The 20,243-nt window shown below is 42.7% G+C and overlaps 2 protein-coding genes across 3 annotated transcripts; both read right to left on the minus strand.

Moving 5' to 3' along the window:
- Nucleotides 1-260: 260 nt before the first annotated feature.
- tgm5l (transglutaminase 5, like) lies at nucleotides 261-14,369 on the minus strand. Of its 2 annotated transcripts, XM_052075122.1 has the most exons (14): nucleotides 14,091-14,369; nucleotides 13,747-13,929; nucleotides 13,230-13,463; nucleotides 10,683-10,801; nucleotides 10,461-10,589; nucleotides 9,444-9,621; nucleotides 9,208-9,343; nucleotides 7,906-8,009; nucleotides 7,519-7,758; nucleotides 7,148-7,216; nucleotides 6,868-7,068; nucleotides 2,436-2,593; nucleotides 931-1,067; nucleotides 261-669 (listed from the first exon to the last, which is right to left on the minus strand). In XM_052075122.1, the coding sequence occupies exons 2-14, from the start codon at nucleotides 13,919-13,921 to the stop codon at nucleotides 519-521; spliced, it is 2,031 nt and encodes a 676-aa protein (XP_051931082.1). In that variant the 5' UTR covers nucleotides 13,922-13,929; nucleotides 14,091-14,369; the 3' UTR covers nucleotides 261-518. The 2 variants fall into 2 exon arrangements, with proteins under 2 accessions (XP_051931082.1, XP_051931081.1); XM_052075121.1 differs by lacking the exon at nucleotides 14,091-14,369 and having other exon boundaries at nucleotides 13,747-14,083.
- A 1,606-nt stretch (nucleotides 14,370-15,975) lies between these two features.
- pxmp4 (peroxisomal membrane protein 4) lies at nucleotides 15,976-20,225 on the minus strand. Its single transcript, XM_052075288.1, has 4 exons — nucleotides 19,935-20,225; nucleotides 19,733-19,795; nucleotides 18,300-18,498; nucleotides 15,976-16,384 (listed from the first exon to the last, which is right to left on the minus strand). The coding sequence occupies exons 1-4, from the start codon at nucleotides 20,045-20,047 to the stop codon at nucleotides 16,115-16,117; spliced, it is 645 nt and encodes a 214-aa protein (XP_051931248.1). The 5' UTR covers nucleotides 20,048-20,225; the 3' UTR covers nucleotides 15,976-16,114.
- Between the last annotated feature and the right edge of the window lie 18 nt (nucleotides 20,226-20,243).

Below are 20,243 nucleotides of genomic sequence, written 5' to 3' on the forward strand. Positions count from 1 at the left end.
AGATCTATAGCAACAAAATAGTCTATGGGCAAGGAAGCATCAAGGCATAAACAATATCCCGACAACCAGCAGACAGATTGTTGGTTCTTAAATACACAGTTCCTTGATTGAAAGATTGGCAGCAGGTGTGCAGCCAGAAAGTCTGCTCAGTCTGCCACCTGCTGGCCAGGCCAAGGACAGGAACATGACATAACCAAAATACTATTCTAAAAACATGTTCACAAAATAAGCTATATTAATTCAAAGACAAGTTCAGTACATTCTTTCCATGACTAAGTTATCATTATTTTAAAGAACATACGTTAACAGTTCAAGATTAAATGATTTGTTTCGTTATCATTTTCAGTAGCGGTCATCGGCTTCCATAGAAAGTGACGTACGCATGTAACACAACATTTAATATGAAGAAAAATAATTTCATGTCACAGCTTGGTCATTTAAAAAAAACACAATAAAGCTAAATCACAAGCGTACAAAACGGCATTCACATTTGATTGTTAATTAAACAACATTCTGGTCTAAAGAGGCTGGATGGAGACCATCTTGAATCCTCTAACAGTGGACTTGTTTGAGAGGGTCAGCGAGGCCTGAAGCATCTTAGTTCCTGTCATGCTGGGGACAAAGGTGATGCGTTGCTTTCCGCTTCCTCCTGGACGCAGCGGGAACATCCTGGGAAAAAAATATATATACAGTATATTAAAAGAAACATATCTCTTTTAATGTATCAAAAATGTACTGCTCACTTCAAATGGTACTTTTGGGCTCTATCATTGCCTTTTTAGTCCAATTGAAACTCGGGATGTTGGTTACCATTTTTTTAGCACAGATACAGAGTATGGATATGGAACACCGCTTCGCTTCTTCCGTCGAAAAACTTCCACAGTCTTATTACCGTCACCGTGTTAAAAGAAGGAAGAAATGGCAACTTACTTGAAGTTGGCGTGGCCTTGGAGGAGACCGGCGCCGGACACACTTAGCACGCCACTTACTGGATGCGAGAAAGGGTTAGTAAAGGTCACGCTGGCGCCGTGCTCCCGATTCAGGGCCAATTTGTCTTCGCCTTCAATCTAAAGGGAGAAGAAGCATTAAAATCCCAGTCATTAGGGACACCTGAGGAGTCTATCCGTCCATCCATTAAAGGGAAACTACAGGCAATAAAAAAATCGTCTAAACAAAGTATTTTGGAAGATACTGCACTCATGGAGTAAGAATTAGGCAGATTTTACCATTTATTTTCATCCATTTGAAGTGGCTGCTTTTTGTGGGCCAAAAATGCTCTCTGCTGTCGACCAAAATTGATGTAAAAATGCCTTTGGGCTCGAATTGTGAACAGCATAGCTCTTCTGAGTTCGGTCTCGGGAAGATTTGCTTTTAGTTCGACAGTGAGAACAGATTAATCACGATAATCGAGGTTCTGCTTTAAATCACAGGCATCAGGAAAATATACTCATATGTACTGACTTAGCTAAACTGAGCATGTTATGTCAGTTGTGATTGGCGGCTGTATTCTGTCTGCTCGCCTTGCTGATTCACTTCGGTGTTTTCCTAGCCTGTACTCAATGTCATGTTAGCGAATTGGCATCCTGACAATGATCTGCACCGCAGTTCCAAAACAGAGGTGGAGCCAGCCAGGTATACAAAAGAAGAAACACAACCAGCCAGGAAATGATCCTACCCATGTTCGTTTACAACCACAAACAAACAAAAGAAAAAGTTAACAATTCAGAAGTGCTGAAACAATGTCAATGCACAGTTACGGTCCTATATGCTCATGATGCAGTACATTTAAACACATGACAAGTCTATTTTTTTTGTTCAAAGACACGTTTATTTCAGCACTGAAACAGGCTACAATATTTTTGTTATTCATTTATGCTGTTCTCTCAGTATATTATAGCCGTACGGATTTAAAAGTGCATTTAAAGATCTTTTTAAGCGCAATATATGCTGTAACAACATATGGTGCATCCCTATATTGTGAATGTCACTTATTATGGGATTACATTGACTGGTACTGTCTTGGAAAATTCACTCACTTAGTAACTCATAATTGGATACAAATTACTTATACTCTTTATATAATTGAAAAATATTTGAAAAAGAAATATGTTAAAATGTGTTTATGTATTCTAAACTGGTATTAATTTTCCATTCATTTTTTTATGAGGTGTGAAAAAAGAAATCCGGTATGTTGGCTTTTGTTGCTGAAACATCACAACAGAGGACGTTGCTTATGTACAATTTATGTACATAAATAAGGTCATAATAATAAACATGTGGTTACATATATACATGAAAACTGAGCATTATTCTTGTTGTGAAGGCGGTATTTTTGATGGAGATGTGGGGCAGCAAGTGTGCATGTGTGTGTGTGGGTGCGTGTGGGTGCGTGTGTGTGTGTGTGTGTGTGTGTGTGCGTGTGTGTGTGTGTGTACCTGAATAACAAGCTCTGGAATAGCCACATTGAACTCCTCGAAGGCCAGCACACGCTCATGTGTGGCCATGTCCTCCAGCACCGCCGCCAGGTTGACCAGGTCGTCCCCGACTACGTCTTCGTACTGGCCCGGATAGATCTGCTGCTTCAGGACCTTCACTGCGCACACGCAAACATGGACGTTTCACTATGGTTGAATAATTTATAATTATTTCATTAATTTTTATTTAGATATTAATTTCACTCTATATCATATTTTTATGTATTACATTCTTTAATTGACTGAGATTAAAGATGGAACTTTCAACAAAAACTGTCATCATACAAACGACAAAAGTCCATCCATCCATCCATCCATTTTCCACCGCTTATCCGGGGTCAGGTCGTGGGGGCAGCAGCTTTAGGAGGGAAACCCAGACTTCCCTCTCCCCAGCCACTTCTTCGAGCTCTTCCTGGCGGATCCCGAGGCGTTCCCATGCCAGCTGGGTGACATAGTCTTTTTCTCCAGCGTGTCCTGGGTCGTCCTCGGGGTCTCCTGCCAGTGGGACATGCCCGGAACACCTCACCAGGAAGGCGTCCAGGAGGCATCCTAATTAGATGCCCGAGCCACCTCATCTGGCTCTTCTCGATGTGGAGGAGAAGCGGTTCTACTCTGAGCACCTCCCGGATGACCGAGCTTCTCACCTTATCTCTAAGGGAGAACCCGGACACCGTCCGGAGAAAACTCATTTCGGCAACTTGTATCGGGATGTAGTTGGAACACACCCTCCGGTCCCCCTTTTTTAAAAAGAGGGACCACCACCTCGGTCTGCCAATCCAGAGGCACTCTCCCCGATGACCACGCGATGCTGCAGAGGCGTGTCAACCAAGACAGCCCCACAGCATCCAGAGCATTGAGGAACTCCGGGCAGATCTCATCTACCCTTGGGGCCTTGCCACCGAGCTTTTTAACCACATCGGTGACTTCAACCACAGAGATAGGGGAGCCCACCTCAGGATCCTCAGACTCTGCTTCCTCGAGGAAGGCGTGTTGGTGGATTTGAGGTGGTCTTTGAAGTACTCTGCCCACCGGTTCACAACGTCCCGAGTCGAAGTCAGCAGCGCCCCATCCCCACTGTCTACAGTGTTAATGGTGCACTGCTTCCCCCTCCTGAGACGTCGGATGGTGGACCAGAATTTCCTCGAAGCTGTCCGTAAGTCGGCTTCCATGGCCTCACCGAACTCTTCCCACGCCTGGGTTTTTGCCTCGGCGACCACCGAAGCCGCATTCCGCTTAGCCAGTCGATACCCGTCAGCTGCCTCTGGGGTCCCACAGGCCATAAAGGCCCGATAGGAATCCTTCTTCAGCTTGACGGCATCCCTTACTGCTGGTGTCCACCAGCGAGTACGGGGGTTGGCGCCACGACAGGCACCAACCACCTTACGGCCACAACTCAGATTGGCCGCCTCAACAATAGAGGTGCGGAACATGGTCCATTCGGACTCAATGTCCCCCGCCTCCCCCGGGACATGGGAAAAGCTCTGCCGGAGGTGGGAGTTGAAACTCTTTCTGACAGGGGATTCTGCCAGACGATCCCAACAAACCCTCACGATACGTTTGGGTCTGCCAGGACGGACCGGCATCTTCCCCCTCCATCGGAGCCTACTCACCACCAGGTGGTGATCAGTTGACAGCTCCGTCCCTCTCTTCATCCAAGTGTCCAAAATATGAGCCCGCAAATCAATACAACCACAAAGTCAATCATCGAACTGCGGCCGAGGGTGTCCTGGTGCCAAGTGCACATATGGACACCCTTATGTTTGAACAAGGTGTTCGTTATGGACAATCCGTGGCGAGCACAGAAGTCCAATAACAAAACACCACTCGAGTTCTGATCGGGGGGGCCGTTCCTCCCAATCACGCCCCTCCAGGTTTCGCTGTCATTGCCCACGTGAGCATTGAAGTCCCCCAGCAGAACAAGGGAGTCCCCAGCAGGAGTACTCTCCAGCACACCCTCCAAGGACTCCAAAAAGGGTGGGTACGCTGAGCTGCTGTTTGGTCCATATGCACAAACAACGGTCAGGACCCGTCCACCCACCCGAAGGCGGAGGGAGGCAACCCTCTCGTCTACCGGTGTGAACCCCAATGTACAGGCACTGAGCCGGGGGGCAATGAGTATGCCCACACCTGCTCTGCGCCTCTCACCGTGAGCTACTCCAGAGTGGAAGAGAGCCCAACCCCTCTCGAGAGAACTAGTACCAGAACCCAGGCAGTGTTTGGAGGCAAGTCCGACTATATCCAGTCGGAAATGCTCTGCCTCACACACCAGCTCGGGCTCCTTCCCTGCCAGAGAGGTGACATTCCATGTCCCAAGAGCTAGCTTCTGTAGCCGAGGATCGGACCGCCAGGGTCCCTGCCTTTGGCTGCCGCCCAGCTCACATTGCACCCGACCCCTTTGGCCCCTCTCATGGGTGGTGAGCCCATGGGAACGAATACAACTTTAAAATTTAATTTAAATAAATGACGTAAGCTAAGCAAAACTAAAAAAAACGTGTGTCCATTCATTGCGTGATTTGACACACCTGCTCTGCGCCTCTCACCGTGAGCAACTCCAGAGTGGAAGAGAGTCCAACCCCTCTCGAGAGAACTGGTACCAGAACCTAGGCTATGTGTGGAGGCAAGTCAGACTATCTCCAGTCGGAACTTCTCTACCTCTCACACCAGCTCGGGCTCCTTCCCTGCCAGAGAGGTGACATTCCACGTCCCTAGAGCTAGCTTCTGCAGCCGAGGATCAGACCACCAGGGTCCCCACCCTTGGCTGCTGCCCAGCTCACATTGCACCCGACCCCTTTGGCCCCTCCCATGGGTGGTGAGCCCATGAGAAGGGGGACCCACGTTGCCTCTTCGGGCTAAGCCCGGCCGGGCCCCATGGGTGTAGGCCCGGCCACCAGGCGCTCGCCAATGAGCCCCACCTCCAGGCCTGGCTCTAGAGGGGGACCCTGGTGACCCCCGTCCGGGCAAGGGAAACTGAGATCCATTAATTTTACTCGTCAGGGGTCTTTGAGCCGTGCTTCGTCTGGTCCCTCACCTAGAACCTGTTTGGCATGGGTGACCCTGCCAGGGGCATAAAGCCCCAGACAACTTAGCTCCTCGGATCATTGGGACACACAAACCCCTCCACCACGATAAGGTGACGGCTCACGGAGGGAAACGACAAAAGTCATTCATATAAATAAAGTGAATTTAAAATGGTCAAATAAATGATGTTATTAACAAAAAATCAATGGTCCAACTGATTACAGTAGAACAGGGGTGCCCATTAGGTAGATCCTGATCTACCGGTAGATCTAAGACAGGTCCCAAGTAGATCCGAGGAGTGTCGAGAAGAAAAAAAACAAACAACCATTTGTGTGTCTTTGTACATGTTAGTAATATATTTTTTGTGTTAATATACACTGCACACTAATCATCTTATCAGTCTCATTTTCACACAAAAAAATATTTAAAAAATAAAATAAAGCAGGTAAATCTTAAATGTGTGTGTGTTGTGCGTGCGCGCGTCGGTAAGGGTAGATCCCGTGAGGTTAGTTGATCGAAAAGTAGATCTTCGATCCAAAAGGTTTGGGCACCCCTGCAGTAGAATATAATATGTATGTATATGTGTGTGTGTACGCTTTACATGAATTATCCAATGAATTAAGTCATATTAAATTTGAATTATTTTGACTGAAGAGTTTCTAACTTCAGCAAGTTACTGTAGTTGACTGTGTTCCATTTTGCATCATTTTCTTCACATTTCAATCCCCAATCAAGAAAATGAATACAGTGGTACCTCGACCTTCGAGTGGCCCATCTCATACATTAACTTTTTTAAGGAACGAGCTTAATATGTGGCTTGACTGTTTTTAAGGAATATGTGGCTTGACTGAATTTTTTTTTTTTGGAGTCGCAAGTAAATCTCAGTGAGGAGCGTTACATGCTTACTGCTAGCTATTTGGCGGCAAACTTTGCAACAAGAAGCAGATAGTAACACGTCTTTGAAAAAGGCCAAGTTCTTTTCTTGAGAGGTTTATGTCAGCTCCCATTTGTAGTTTGTTGTAAACCAAAAAAAAAAAGTTCAAAATCACATAACTTTGCACAATGTTCTCTGACTTTAAGTATGGAATCATGATGCGCAACTCCTTAACATTCTATTTAATTGTGTTTGTTTGTTTTTTTCCTTGTAGAATATTCTCAAATGCTATTCATCTAATTTTTGTCTGGATTTTTGGAGGGCTTCGACAGATAAATGTAATTCTCATTTTTTTTCAAAGGAGAGAAATGATTCAAGATGAGTGTTTTGAGCTACGAGGGTGTTCACGGAACCAATTAGACTTGTGATTCAAGACAATGCAGTAATTCCACATCACTTCCTCAATGACTACGGCCCTCCTGTATACAAACAGTGGCCTACCTTCCAGAGGCCCCAGTTGTATTGTACTGTGGTTTTCCCAGAAAGTCTCCGCAGGGCTGTTGTTGTATTCTTTGATCTGCGCGTTGACGTGGACCTTCATCACCTTGGCCACGCGTTGCCTGTTGATGACCTTCAAGGTGATGTGGATAACCATACCAGCCACGGGGGGTTTATCCAGCGTCAGAATGGCAGCCAGCTTGCCTGTTCGAAAATCAATCATTGACCTCAGAAGGGTGGTGTTTTGAAAGGCTGCAGACTTATTTTGGATGGCGGTTCTTACTTGTGCCTCGCCTTAGCGTGGAGCTCTCTGAGCGGGAGGAACTGTTTGATGAGAGTGTTGAAAAGTGGCCTGTTTTGGGAAGAAAACAACAGTTGGCCTTCAAAACACAACAGGTGGTAAAATTCGGAAGATATGAAATCATTTCAGATGAATTGCCAGTAGAAAAGGAAAAAATGAGATTGTTATTATTATTTTTTTATAACTATAAACTATAATATATTTATATATATATATTATAACTACTATACTATAAATGTATCTTCCCTCAAAAAAAATCTCACAATGTCCTAAAACGTGAGTACAGCACAGCATGACAAATATATTTTGCTTTGACTAGATGCAATACACATTGTTAGCTTTTTGCATCTTACTTTTGATATTTTTATAATCCCCGGTGATGTTGTAGAGCCTGGGGAAACCCACAGATTTGGTGCATATGAGCGGCCCCACTCTCTCCGTGTCCACGCTGCGGCTCACTACGCGGCCCTGGCTCACCACGCACGTGTGGACGTCAGCATTCACCTCGGCGTAGACAAAGGGGATGTCGTAGAAGAGATCGATACGGCGCTCCTTGATGGCCTTGACGGGAGCCGGGCCACAGCAGAACACACCTGGTGAAGACAAAAAAAAAAAAGATAGTTTGGATTTAATGAAGACATATTGCGACATGGGGAGCAAAGCGCACTTGTCGTTAGTATGTCTGCTTTACACTTCTGAGGTTCTGGGTTCGAGTCCCTGCTTTGCTATGTTTTGCTGACCTCTGCTCCTGTGCTGCGGGGTGGGATCCAGAGCCTGCCAGCCATCCGCGTCGCTGCCCAAATCCCGCCGAGTCATCCAACACTCGACCCATACGTGAAAGTTCCTGTTTGGGGTTGGTCACAATGAAAATATGTTTTAATCAGAAATCAGATTGACATGCTCTATTCACCTCGAAACTGATTGCCTGATTGTATTAAAAATGCACTTTCCAGTACACTACTGTACTTTATACAAACACGTCAATGTAAAAACAGAACCAAATACATAGTAAACAGTTTCATGCTTTCATGACCACTGATATCACGCTGCGCCATCTGGTGCGCATTGGTTGGCCGCTAAAGGACAGTGGTCTCTTCTGAACTCAATAAGCTGCAACAATATTTGTCGTTTTTGACAGAGGATAAGGAAGATACGCCTCTGAGTTGGTCTGGATGATTCCAGAAAATTTATTTTGACTGAGATTAAAATCAAAGTTGCTGATTATTCAGATTTTTCATTTATTTCAAAACTTTATACTATTTATTCAACTCCCAAAACTCAACTACTCAAAACTACCATCACAGTCTCATGCCGATTCATGCCTGCACAATGAAGACTTTATTATTGAAAACTATTCTTTTTGTCCAGTACATAAAGCCCTTGAAATATTAGATGAAATTCAAGCATCGAGCATTTTCATTCTGCTCCATCCACACCTTAGACGCCTACCATCTGTGCATAAATTGAAGCCTTGAATAAGCATTACCCTTAACTATTGATCATGTCATTTTCACAAATCTTTGGACTTACTGGGACCTTGGGGATTGTATTTCGTACCATGCCGTTTTGAAATATGTGTTTGGTATGACAAAAAGAAAAACCTTTGAATCTTTGTGTGCTTGAATTTTTAGGAAAGAAAAAAATTCCTTGAATCTTTGAAAACTCACTTCATTATCCATCCATTATCTGAACCGCTTTATCCTCACGAGGGTCGCGAGCGTGCTGGAGCCTATCTCAGCTGTCTTCGGACAGTACACCCTCAACTGGTTGCCAGTTAAGAGTATAATTATACTGTGTTTCTACTTGTGTTGCGACACCGTTTCTGTTTCAACGGGTTACGTCCACAAAGTTGATGCTATTTTCATTAGCCCATCAATGGTGTTTGGCGTTGAGTGTTAGTATTACGATACCAGACTTCAGTTAAGCGTTTGTTCATGGTAAATGGTGAATGCAAAAGGAAAACGCTGATGAATGGGCGGCTCCCATCACTGCAAAATTTGCCAGTTTTCCTGTCTGAAACAGGCTGCCAGTAATTTGCTGACCAGATTGAGTCCTTCGTGCTCTTCAGCTTCTTTCCCATCTCGTTGTAGAACTCCTCAATGACCAGGTTGCCGTTGGTGTCGTGAGCCGAGTTGAAGTTTGTGACGACGCGGCAAGGAATGCCAAGGACGCGCATGACTGAAAACGCAACATTGCAACACGAGGGAACATCACAGTCACTCTTTTTTCAAACAGTCGCAGATGACAAAAGGTTCAGCACTTCTGCATGACTAATTACCTGTACACATGACAGCGGCAAACACCCAGCACTGGCCATACTTGACCGGCTGGTATCCGGACTGAGCCCAGCTCCTAAGGATGTCTCCGCTGCCGGTCCACATGGATGCGTGGACCCCGCCGCTAAAATCGCCCGACCAGTTGCCTTTTAGCACGCCGCCGTCATCTTCGCAGTTGATCTATGTTTATAACAAGTAAAACGAAATCAGTTGTCTAGGTCAGGGTGAGGCGTCAATGAAATGACGCAAAAAGTGGCACTATCAAGATCACGGAAGAAGTATAGAGTATATTTTATTTAGAGAAAGAGTTTTCTAAGAGCAGCCAATTAGCTTAGCAGGTTTCGCTTTTTTATGTTATTCTAGCTGCTCGTTTTAATTCCTTATCTTTTATTTAGTGCATCCTTTTTTCAAAAGTTTTACGTCAATATATTTATTTTTTAAATCCATGGAAGTTAGCTGACCTGATTAAAAATTATTGTTCAGATTTTTTGCTCTAGCTGCTGAACCCCCCTCCACATCACGCATTCAGTAATACCTTATCCTTTAATGAGTTTATCTCTTTTTTCTAGATTTTTGTACTGTCTATAAAATTGATGGGGGGTTTTTTTAACATTGCTGACGTAAGCAGTTTTCAAGATGTTTGCATTATTTTTTTCACGCAACTGCACTTTTCCTACTGGCATACGTAACGTATATTATTTATGAACCCTTAATCTTCTTTCAGGAGTTATCCTGTCTACTCTCAAAAGTTGATCTCAAGTTAGTAAGTTTAAAAGGTATTATAAGGTATTGTCATACACATTATTATTCTTGTTATTATTTTGCCTGTTGTGGCATTTCACTCTCTTGTTTGCATTTGAACTCATCCGAAACGTTTTCGCCCGGCAGGTTTCTCCAGCATTGTTTATCCCAAGCAGACAGTGTTCGTGCTTTATGGGCTTGCGGTGACGCCAATGTCGTCACCGGCGGTGAGTCAAAGGGCATACCCAGCAATGCTGGGTGATTAATTGTGTTCTCACCATGGCTGAAACTACACGGCTAATGTAGACTGGGTTGTTGCGGTACAGGTAGTCCATCCTCTTATTGCGTTGGTGTTGAGGGCTGACATTGAGCAAGTTGAGACACGCCTCCAGGACGCCTGGCTCAAACTTTGCAGGCATATAGACAAAGAGTGACAAATGATTCATTTGGCTTATACACGCACTGTATGATGTAGAAAATGCACTTTTTGTGTGTCATACCTGGTCCATGGACCATGGTCTGGACACAACGTTGGTAGCCGTCCCCATGAAGAGCAAACTCGAGTCATTCTGGATGTATTCCACCCTTTGGTCCTCGAAGGGAATGTAGACACTGTCATCTGTGAATACGTAAACAGTTATCTTGACAATTCATTTACATTTGTTGTGTTGATATTTTATTAATAGTCGCCTGTAATGTATGTAGGCGGCCCGGTTATCCAGTGATTAGCGTGTCGACCTCACAGTGCAAAGGTTCAATTTCAGCTCTGGCCTGTGGCTGTGGAGTTTGTATAGGTTTTCTCAGGCCTGCGTGGGTTTTCTCCAAATACTCCGATTTCCTCCCACACACCAAAAACATGCATGGTACGTTGATTGAACACTCAAAATTGTCCTGAGGTGTGAGTGTGAGCGCAAATGGTTGTTCGTCTATGTGTGCCCTGCGATTGGCTGGCAACCGATTCAGGGTCCCCGCCTACTGCCCAAAGACAGCTGGGATAGGCTCTAGCACCCTCCGTGACCTTTGTGAGGATAAGCGGATCATGAGCGGAAAATGGATGGATGTAATGTATGTATACTTCAAGTACTTTGTACTTTCATGTAGCTGAAACTGCTGTAACAGGACTTTGAATTGTTTAATGTACAAAACATGTTCTACAAATGAATTTGCTGCCTTGCCTCGCCAAAATAAGACACTTACGAAGTGGCAGAAAGTCACTGTAACAAAGGGGTTTGGGTGGGGCAGTCTTCAAGTGTCTTCTTCATGCCACAGGTATACTTCTGCGATGTCGAGACACTATTGCATGACTAGCACAACGCATTTAAAGGGTTGATTGGACATGAATGAAGTCAGCTATGACCATTCCCACGGCATTGTCACCTTCCCTCCTAAAGAACCTCTGACCTGCACTAGTGATTAAAATGACCAACATCGGGTTTAACAGACTTTCAAATATGGATATTTTGATTTTGGTATTTTTCATACTATTGGATGGTATACTTAAACAGTACTACATTAAAAAAAAAAGAATAATAAAACATTTTATTAATTAAAAAGGTTTGATGAAACGTTTTTAAACAAAGTTTAAAACGACTCTAAATTACACTGAAACTGTCAGAAAGTTATACAAAATAAATGCAATGATGCTAAACGGTTACACTGTTTAATATAAAAAGAAATAAAATAATACAACATGTATCATTGTTTTAGCACGACGAAAGAGAAGTAGCTCAGATTTGACCTTGTAATGAAAAGTAGCGGTTTTCCAATAGGGTTCTTTGATGCCGATTGCACTCCCGATCACACATGAGTGAGATTGGCTGATAGAGATTAGCTGCACATTTTCAATTTCACACCTCCTCACTGATGATATTTTGCTAATTGACTAATTCATGAATTTCATCTTTAAAAAAAACAAACTCTATCCAAATTTAATCCACTGATTATGCAAAAAACAAATACAAGATATTATTTCCGATTGACAGCGCAGAAAATGCACAAACAATGATTGATTATTGTTGAGTGACTGGCTTTGTCTGAAACATGTACACCAGGCATGTCCAAAGTACGGCCCGGGGGCCAAATCCGGCCCGCGGTCGAATTTCATCCGGCCCTCGGGCCCTGTCATAAAATCAGTGCCGTCTGGCCCGCAGGTTGGGCGCAATGGAACACGTGTTGCATTGACTGAGGTCTCGTAGACTGGTGAGTGATGTTTCATAGAGTACTGCTTCCCTCTAGTGGCTAAATGAGTAATAGCATTCACTAAATGAGTAATAGCATTTAGACACTAGAGGGCATCACTCACGAGTTAACAAGACATCACTCCGTGTTTATATTGACTGATATGTCATATTTCAAATGATCCTTGCAGTTGTGGTTATGTGTATTGCTTGTTCATTTCCCTGTTGTTCGAGTCAAAGGTTTTGTGACTATTGAAAAGTCATGGTGATACATTTTATGTTTCAAATCAATCAATTTGCACTCAGGAGACTTCTGTTTAAGAAAAAGTCAAGTGAATAAGCAGTTGCATGTGATATACCTGTTTCAAAAGAACCAAAAGAAATTCTTAAGATTGTTGAAATTAAAATAAAAATGGAAATGTGAAACAGACTGGCTTACTAACATTTGTTGAACAATATTGTTGTTCAATGTAAAGAATGTCAGCCAAGGTCGGCCCCCCGACATTTTACCACATAAAATCTGGCCCCCTTGGCAAAAAGTTTGGACACCTCTGATGTACACTAACAAGGAAAGGAAGAGTAATTGCAACACTGTACACATGCTGGTCTCGAGTTGGCTGCAGGCTGCAAAAGTACAAGCTGCGAGTGAGGCAATGACCGACATGTCGAACAGTTGCATGCTTTTCCACGATCAGTGGCCAATCGATCGGAGCACCAATTAATACGTAATCCAAACGTTGGAAATGGTTCTCAATCTATTTTTGGAGGTCCAATGATGAGACTGTTTGCATATATCAGAATACATTTGTTTTTTCAGAATCGTACAGTATCACGAGAGAACTTAAATAAAATGACATAAGTGTGACCCACCATGACACCAGGGGTTGCAGAGTAGGATGAATTTGCTCGAAGCGCGAAACTTCAGCTTGTCTTGAGCGAATGCCGACACCTTAAAACTGTAGCAGCCCACTGAGGCCGAAAACGGGGCACATATGTACACCGATGGGTTGGTCACATCCAGGCCTTCGGGGTCCACAAAAGCTGCCCAACGGGATGAAGGAGAGTTTTCAGGCAAAGTGACGGGCATGTTCACGTACAGGCGGCCTGAGGAGAGAGAGAGAGAGAGGGAGCCACATTTTGAGACATTTTCAATATAACAAAACACATTCAATATTATTGATTTTAAGAATCAATATTCATATATACATGACGTTGTGTTTTTCGTGACCTAAATACATGAATGTAAATATCTATATACGGTACATATATATTCAACTCCCTTTTCATGTCAATGAACCATCATTTGCAAAATGCATCGATGTCAGGTTTTTTTTGTCTTAACTTCCTAATTTAAATAAATAAAACAACAACGAACAAAAAGTCCTACCGAGCATAACTTTCACCCTCAGCGTGTCCGCGCTGGGGTCAAAAGGGCTGTTCTTCATGGGCAGGCTGACTCTGAACGGCGCCCCTCTTCGCACCACAAGAGTTTTAGAGTGGCTGAAGCCGGCCGTCCGGTGGCGCTGCAGGTTTTCCTCAATTTCCAACTCAACTTGTTGCATCCTGAAACCTGCCGGGAGACAATGAAGATGAAAAGAAACGTTTCTGCTTTTATAAAGGGGGGACTGACATCTATAGTTGATCGTTAAGTTATTCTCGAGTAAGGGAATGTACATACGCTTGCGTGACATGACAATGATTCCAGCTTTTAAATGCCTTTGCTACACCCACCTCCAGAATTCCATTCGGTGAAATTGCAACACGTTGACGTTTCCAACGAAAACACACACAGGCGTTATGCACACACCTCTAAATTGCTGGAGGGCAACACCGACGCTCACTGGATTGTGTTACGAATCTTACATACCCAATCGTTGTCATACATTTAAAGTGAATCAATGTGGCGACACCAAACAAGACTTTCCAGCTGCTTTTGGATCACACACTGCTTCTAATTATAGAAAATAATCGGATCTAGTCATACCCATACGCTATTATATTGACAAGAAGAAGCCATTTATGGATCAGATGAACCATAATAACACAATCGGTTCCTTTTTTGTGTGTGTTTGACTTGTATTTGTGTATTTTGCACCATCGAATGTAATGGCAATTCAGTGTGGCTTTTTTTTCGATTTCAAATAATGCTTGACTTCGAAGAATAAAAGTATTTTTGTTCGGAAAAAAACATTTTCCTTGGATTATTTCTGAGTGCATACTGTAGTTCTTTTGGGCCCATTTGGTATTCATTTGCCTGTGGTGTCACATTAAAAAAAACAAAAATCAATCCGTGACAGGGAATCAATTAGATCACAGCAAATTATGACTCAATTGACATCCCCGTTTTTAAGATTAAGATACCCTTTATTTGTCCCGCAATGGGGAAACTTACAGTCAGAGTTCAGAAAGGAAAACACGCTCTAACTACCCTCTTCTGAGGATAATTTAAGTCCAGGATAAAAATAAAATAAAAAAATAAAACATGGTCTTATTTTGAATTAATATAATTTTATTTTATCTACACAGATATTTACGTTATTTTGCACTGACATGGTATTCGTAGAGCACTGTAACTTTTTTTTACATGTGGAATGCAGAACCCATGATACTAGGTGTAAATTATATTACTGCATCTCGTCCATTATCCAAGATCCTGATCCTCATGAGGGTCGCGGACCTGCTGGAGGTGATCGCTCAACTGGTTGCCAGCCAATCGCAGAAAAACACATTTTGACACACTCACCGTGCGGCAGACGTGGTAAACACCGTGACGCCTGGTTCATCTCAATTAATTGGAATATGGTAAAAAAAAAGTAGGTTTATTTCAATAATTTAATTCAAAATGGTGAAATGATGAATTGATTGAACTATTTTTTAGGCTACTTCAGACCTGCTTTATTAAAATCCATTTTTAAAAAAATGGGGACATTTCTTGAGAAGGGGAATTGTAGTTTTCATTAAAGCTCAAATTATAAAAACTAGGAAAATAATAATTCACTCTGTGTAAAGTACTGTAAAAGTTAAAACATTTTTACTTCACCTAGTTAGATGAATATCCATGAGTCGTTGTGGTGGTAAAAAACAAATTCGGAGGAATTTGGGAGGTTATCCATCCATCTCTTAATCCATTTATCCTCCCAAGGGTCGTGGGAAGTTCTGGAGCCTATCCCATTTGTCTTTGGGCAGTAGGCGGGGACCCTGACCCGGTTGCCAGTCAATCGCAGGGCACACACACAGACGAACAACCATCCGTGCACACACTCACACCTAGGGATAATTCCAATGCATGTTTTTGGAATTTGGAAGGAAATCAGAGCACCCAGAGAAAACCCACACAGGCACGGGGAGAACATGCAAAATCCACACAGGAGGGTCGGAACCAGAATCGAACCCTGCACCGCTGCAATATGAGTCCAATGCACAAACCAGTCGACCACCGGTACGCCCTTGGTTGAAGATGATTTGCAGATGGTTCTATTCTGTTCTTACATACAGTATGTTAAAAACATCCCAACTTGATTGGAATTGGGTGTGGACTGTGAGAGACGAGTGTTATTTTTTGGTGGGTATAAAGAACGGTTGCAACTGCTTCAGAGGAAGCCAGGAGGCAACAAAATACCAGTTCAATCAGTCTTTTAATTGTGTGATGACAGCAAATAAATTATGTACACCTTAAATAAACAAATGGAACACTGTCCCGGCATGGATCATGTACTGCCCATTACTCAAGACAAGTGGTCCACCGCGTAAAACCTTCATTTACGAGCAGCAGTCCTGGACTTGTTATAGACGAGGAAGTCCGAGATGTCGTGCCACACATTGCTGTCGTGGTAGAGGTAGTTCATGGACGACTGCAGCGAGGGTTGTAGCGTGTGCGGGTGGTACTCGAACAGCCACAAGACCAGTCCCCACACCAGAGTGGCGAAAAGCGGGAAGAGGTCTCGTTTAGGCTGTGGGACCACTCCTTTCTCCACTGCCAGCCGCGACAAGGCAAACAGGATCCGGGACAGCAAGTACATGTTGATCTGGAACCACGGCAGACCAGTGGAGGTGATGCGAGATGTCAGCAAATCTCGCAAAATTTCTCATTGCGGATCAGATAAAACACAAATTATGCAAATATGGTTCCTTTTTCGCATTTATGTGACCCTAGTTAAGTGACTTCAAAGGAAGACCCCCCCCCCCCGCCCCCCTTATTTTTATTGAATATTCCAGTCAAATGGTCAATAGACAAAATATGAGGGTTGACTTGACTCTAGTTTTATTGTTGGGTCAAGTGTGACAAGCTGTTCTTTATTTTAGTTGGATTTGAAAGCGTGGCTAGTACACTTTTGGCTCATTATTCAGTGGGAGGGTGAGTAGTTTTACTTCAGCTTTATTTTCAGTGAAAGGATACATAATTGTACTTACTTACTTACTTCTTAAGGAAGAAGTGGTTTGACTTTATTTCTATGTTACTATACAGTCAAAGGGTGATTCGTTTTTCTTTATTTTAGTTTAGGGCTGCAACTAACAATTATTTTAACAATAGATTCATCTGTCAATTATTTTGTCAATTAACCAGCACCCCCCGCGACCCTAGTGAGGATCAAGCGGTACGGAAGATGAATGAATGAATGAATAATCAAAAAATATATATATTTCAAATTGACAGTGTAGGAATTGTACAAACAAATAGTGAATCATTTTGACTCAACACAAATAATGGGTCTGCTTTCATGGAGGACTACAGTAATTGGACAATATTTACAATTGAAAAGCTGAAATTCTGTCCATATGGACAAATTTAATTTAACCCCCGTAGTCCACCGCTTGCGATAAATGTAAAATTATGTCTTTGAATCAAAGGCAAAGGCATTCGGAAAAACACAAGAGAGCTGAAACGTATGGGGGGGGGTTCTAAAATGGCCTAAATTTCATGACGTCACCGACTGATAATTCTCAGGCATTGCAGCAATAATAAAAAAGGTTTTGATTCTGTAATCTTCACAATTTACATATTTTGCACCATAGAGACCCATTATAATTCATATTTTTGAATGCATCGTAAACCTAATGTGTAAACATGTATTTCACGCGATTTTTACGTCAATCGCTTTGTTTTCGCTTGGACAGACGTATGCATGCCACATTGTTGGGTTGAGGTCATTCCAATTGTGCAACTTTTAGGTGGCACCTGAGGATCGCAAATGAGTTTGCCTTTTTGCAGGAGGCTTCAAATCAATGCATTTTACAAGAACACGTCCGGTCGGGATTGTTAGTAGGGCTTGGTTGGGACCTCCAGACAAAATTTTTTTTTCTTTTGCAAAAAATAAAGAATAGTAAATCCCAAAGAACTAATAAAAACTATATATGTATGGATAGCACAGATGCCTCTGAACATTTTGAGTGTTTGAAAAAAAAAAGAATGTTTGTATAAAATTATTATTACAAAAATTGTAAAATGCATAGCTTAGGGTTTTTTTCATTTGAAGGACCCAAGGGTTAAAACAGTAACTCAACGATTAACCGATTCTGAAAAATAAGGGTCGATTAATTCTATAATCGATTAATCAATTAACTGTTGCAGTTCTATTTTTAGTTGTGTGATACAGTCATGTGTTGGTAGTTTTACTTTATTTTCATTCAAATAAGTACTGTGCTTTTACTTTAGATTTTACTTTAAAAGTTAAATGTTGAATAGTTTTCCTTGATTTTAGTTTTATTTTATAGTCAAAAGTCACTTCATATTGTGACAGGAATGTTTCAATAGTACTTTAAACCTCACCTCTGGACAGTTAATAAAGGCATTATGATGGCTACAGTGTGAATGTGGAACCAATTAATTCACTTTACATGATCTCCTTTGGGACACTCTTGCAGAACAGATTCAGCGCAAATTCTTCTGTAATATAATATCCTGAAAACAATAAAGAGGAAGAAAAAAAGAGCCTCTCATACCTGACTGTTGATATTGTTGTTGTCACCAAACACCAACCATCCTCCTACGCAGGCGGCCAGGAAGGAGTGAGACTGCAAACTGCGGCCCTGAAGTTTCTCTTGCAGTGCCTGCAATCCCTTGTAGGTGAACACGAAGCATGCCAGATTGCGCGAGTGTGTGTAGGTGGCCTTCAAAATGGCTCGGAGTTTTTCTTCCAAACTTTTAAAGGAGAGAAAGAATCACTTTAACTCCAAGAAAGAAAAAAAAGGCAAATGCCTCAGAAGTGGGACCGGGGACAGGACATGGTCAGACTAAAACCAAAAACACGTTTCTTCCATCCATTAATCCATTTTCAGATCCGTTTATCCTAACAAGGGTCGCGGGGGATGCTGGAGACAACCTGGGCGACACCCTGAAGAAGTTGCCAGCCAAATCGCAGGCCACACATAGAAGAACAACCATCCACGCTCACACCGAGGGACAATTTAGAGTGTTCAGTCAGCCTTCCATGCATGTTTTTGGAATGTGTGAGGAAACCGGAGTACCTGGAGAAAACCCACGCAGGCCCAGGGGGAAAATGCAAACTCCACACAGGGAGGCCGGAGCTGGAATTGAACCCGGTACCTCTGCACTGTGAGTTTGACGCGCTTAACCGCTGGCCCACCGAGCCCGCTTTGTTTCCACTACATGGAAAATACATGTAATTCTAGTGCCTGTTTTAAACTTCATGGTACCAATAATACCTGTACTAATCTTGAAACAACTCTGCTCCATCATCTCCACTGAGACACTTGACAATACAGTACACAGCTAGAAATGGCAACAATAAACACCGACATTAACTTTAGTTTCCCAAGCGGCGGCGCTGCTTTGTATGCTGAAGCCTGAAACCATCACTTCCGAAAGAGTTCCCTCTGCCTCCTCTTGGATAAAATTAATCCCTCACTGAGAACTGTTGGTTGTTTTTTAGTGTGTGTCATTACAAATAGTAATCGGTGCACTATTTTGAAGCAAAACCGAGCCAAGTGCAATGCAGTGGAAAGCAGCATGAATCAAGAAATTGTCTGTTTTTGTCATCTCCATTATAATTCCATTGCAAATGTGTTCGTTCACTGAAATGCTTCAATACTTCACACACTAAAGCAAACATCTGAATGAAGTGATTATTCAATACAGTTCACATATAGCATGTGCGAAGTGTGCAGATGTACACCTGATTCAGTTGTTCATGACCGTTTCAGGCCTCTACAGAACTTGCTGCTGAGCTGATCAGATGTGTTGAAGTAGAGAGAAAGATCTAAAACAGGCACGATATGGCTGTCGAGGAACCGGAGTTCCCTACCCTTGGATTAATCGCCACGGTAACAAATGGTCATTAAATGTACAACTTGCGATTGACTATTGACAACTGCAGGATCAGTCCCGAAGAGAAAGAATATTACTGACATCTTACCTTCCACTTCGGAATAAAAAAGTCATGACAAATGCATGTGGTGCTCTGATTTTAGCTCCATATCTGCACACAGAAAATGACGGCAAATTAAGGACAAGTATACTCAAAAGTTCTTATCAAACAAACAAAAACACATAAGATTGTCTCATCAGTAACACTTTGAATTTAATTACATTGAATCAAATTGAATTATTTCACTCACACAGCACCATTTCGGAAGCCTTTGAAAATAGCCAGAGCTGCTTTGTATTTTTCTTGTTGTAAAAGGTGATTGACAGTATAAAGTAAGGTTTTAAGCGTCTCTGACACCGCCATGACTTTTTAAAGTCCAGACGAGGGGGACATCAATTCACGTTGCGCACGTCGTACAATAACTGGGCGTCACTCTGAAATGGTGCCGTCATGAAACATAAAACTTTTCCCGTGTCAAGAAACAGCTGTCCAAAGGGGTGTAAAAATGCCACGTGACACCAAGTAAAATAACACGACGCTGAAACGGTCGTAATAATAA

The sequence above is a fragment of the Hippocampus zosterae genome, chromosome 9 (assembly GCF_025434085.1).
Source record: "Hippocampus zosterae strain Florida chromosome 9, ASM2543408v3, whole genome shotgun sequence".
In the NCBI taxonomy this organism is placed as follows: Eukaryota; Metazoa; Chordata; class Actinopteri; order Syngnathiformes; family Syngnathidae; genus Hippocampus; species Hippocampus zosterae.

Bases quoted from the DNA above. Each gene is read 5' to 3' on its own strand.
- tgm5l (XM_052075121.1), bottom strand. From the start codon at position 14,050: ATGTCACGCAAGCGTATGTACATTCCCTTACTCGAGAATAACTTAACG. The intron at 10,590-10,682 runs GTATGACACACA...ATGCCTGCAAAG, and splicing joins GACCATGGTCCATGGACCAG to TTTGAGCCAGGCGTCCTGGA. The intron at 1,068-2,435 runs GTACACACACAC...TTCTCCCTTTAG, and splicing joins TTCCAGAGCTTGTTATTCAG to ATTGAAGGCGAAGACAAATT.
- pxmp4 (XM_052075288.1), bottom strand. From the start codon at position 20,047: ATGGCGGTGTCAGAGACGCTTAAAACCTTACTTTATACTGTCAATCAC. The intron at 19,796-19,934 runs GTGAGTGAAATA...TTCTGTGTGCAG, and splicing joins GGCTTCCGAAATGGTGCTGT to ATATGGAGCTAAAATCAGAG. The intron at 16,385-18,299 runs GTATGAGAGGCT...CCGTGGTTCCAG, and splicing joins ACAACAATATCAACAGTCAG to ATCAACATGTACTTGCTGTC.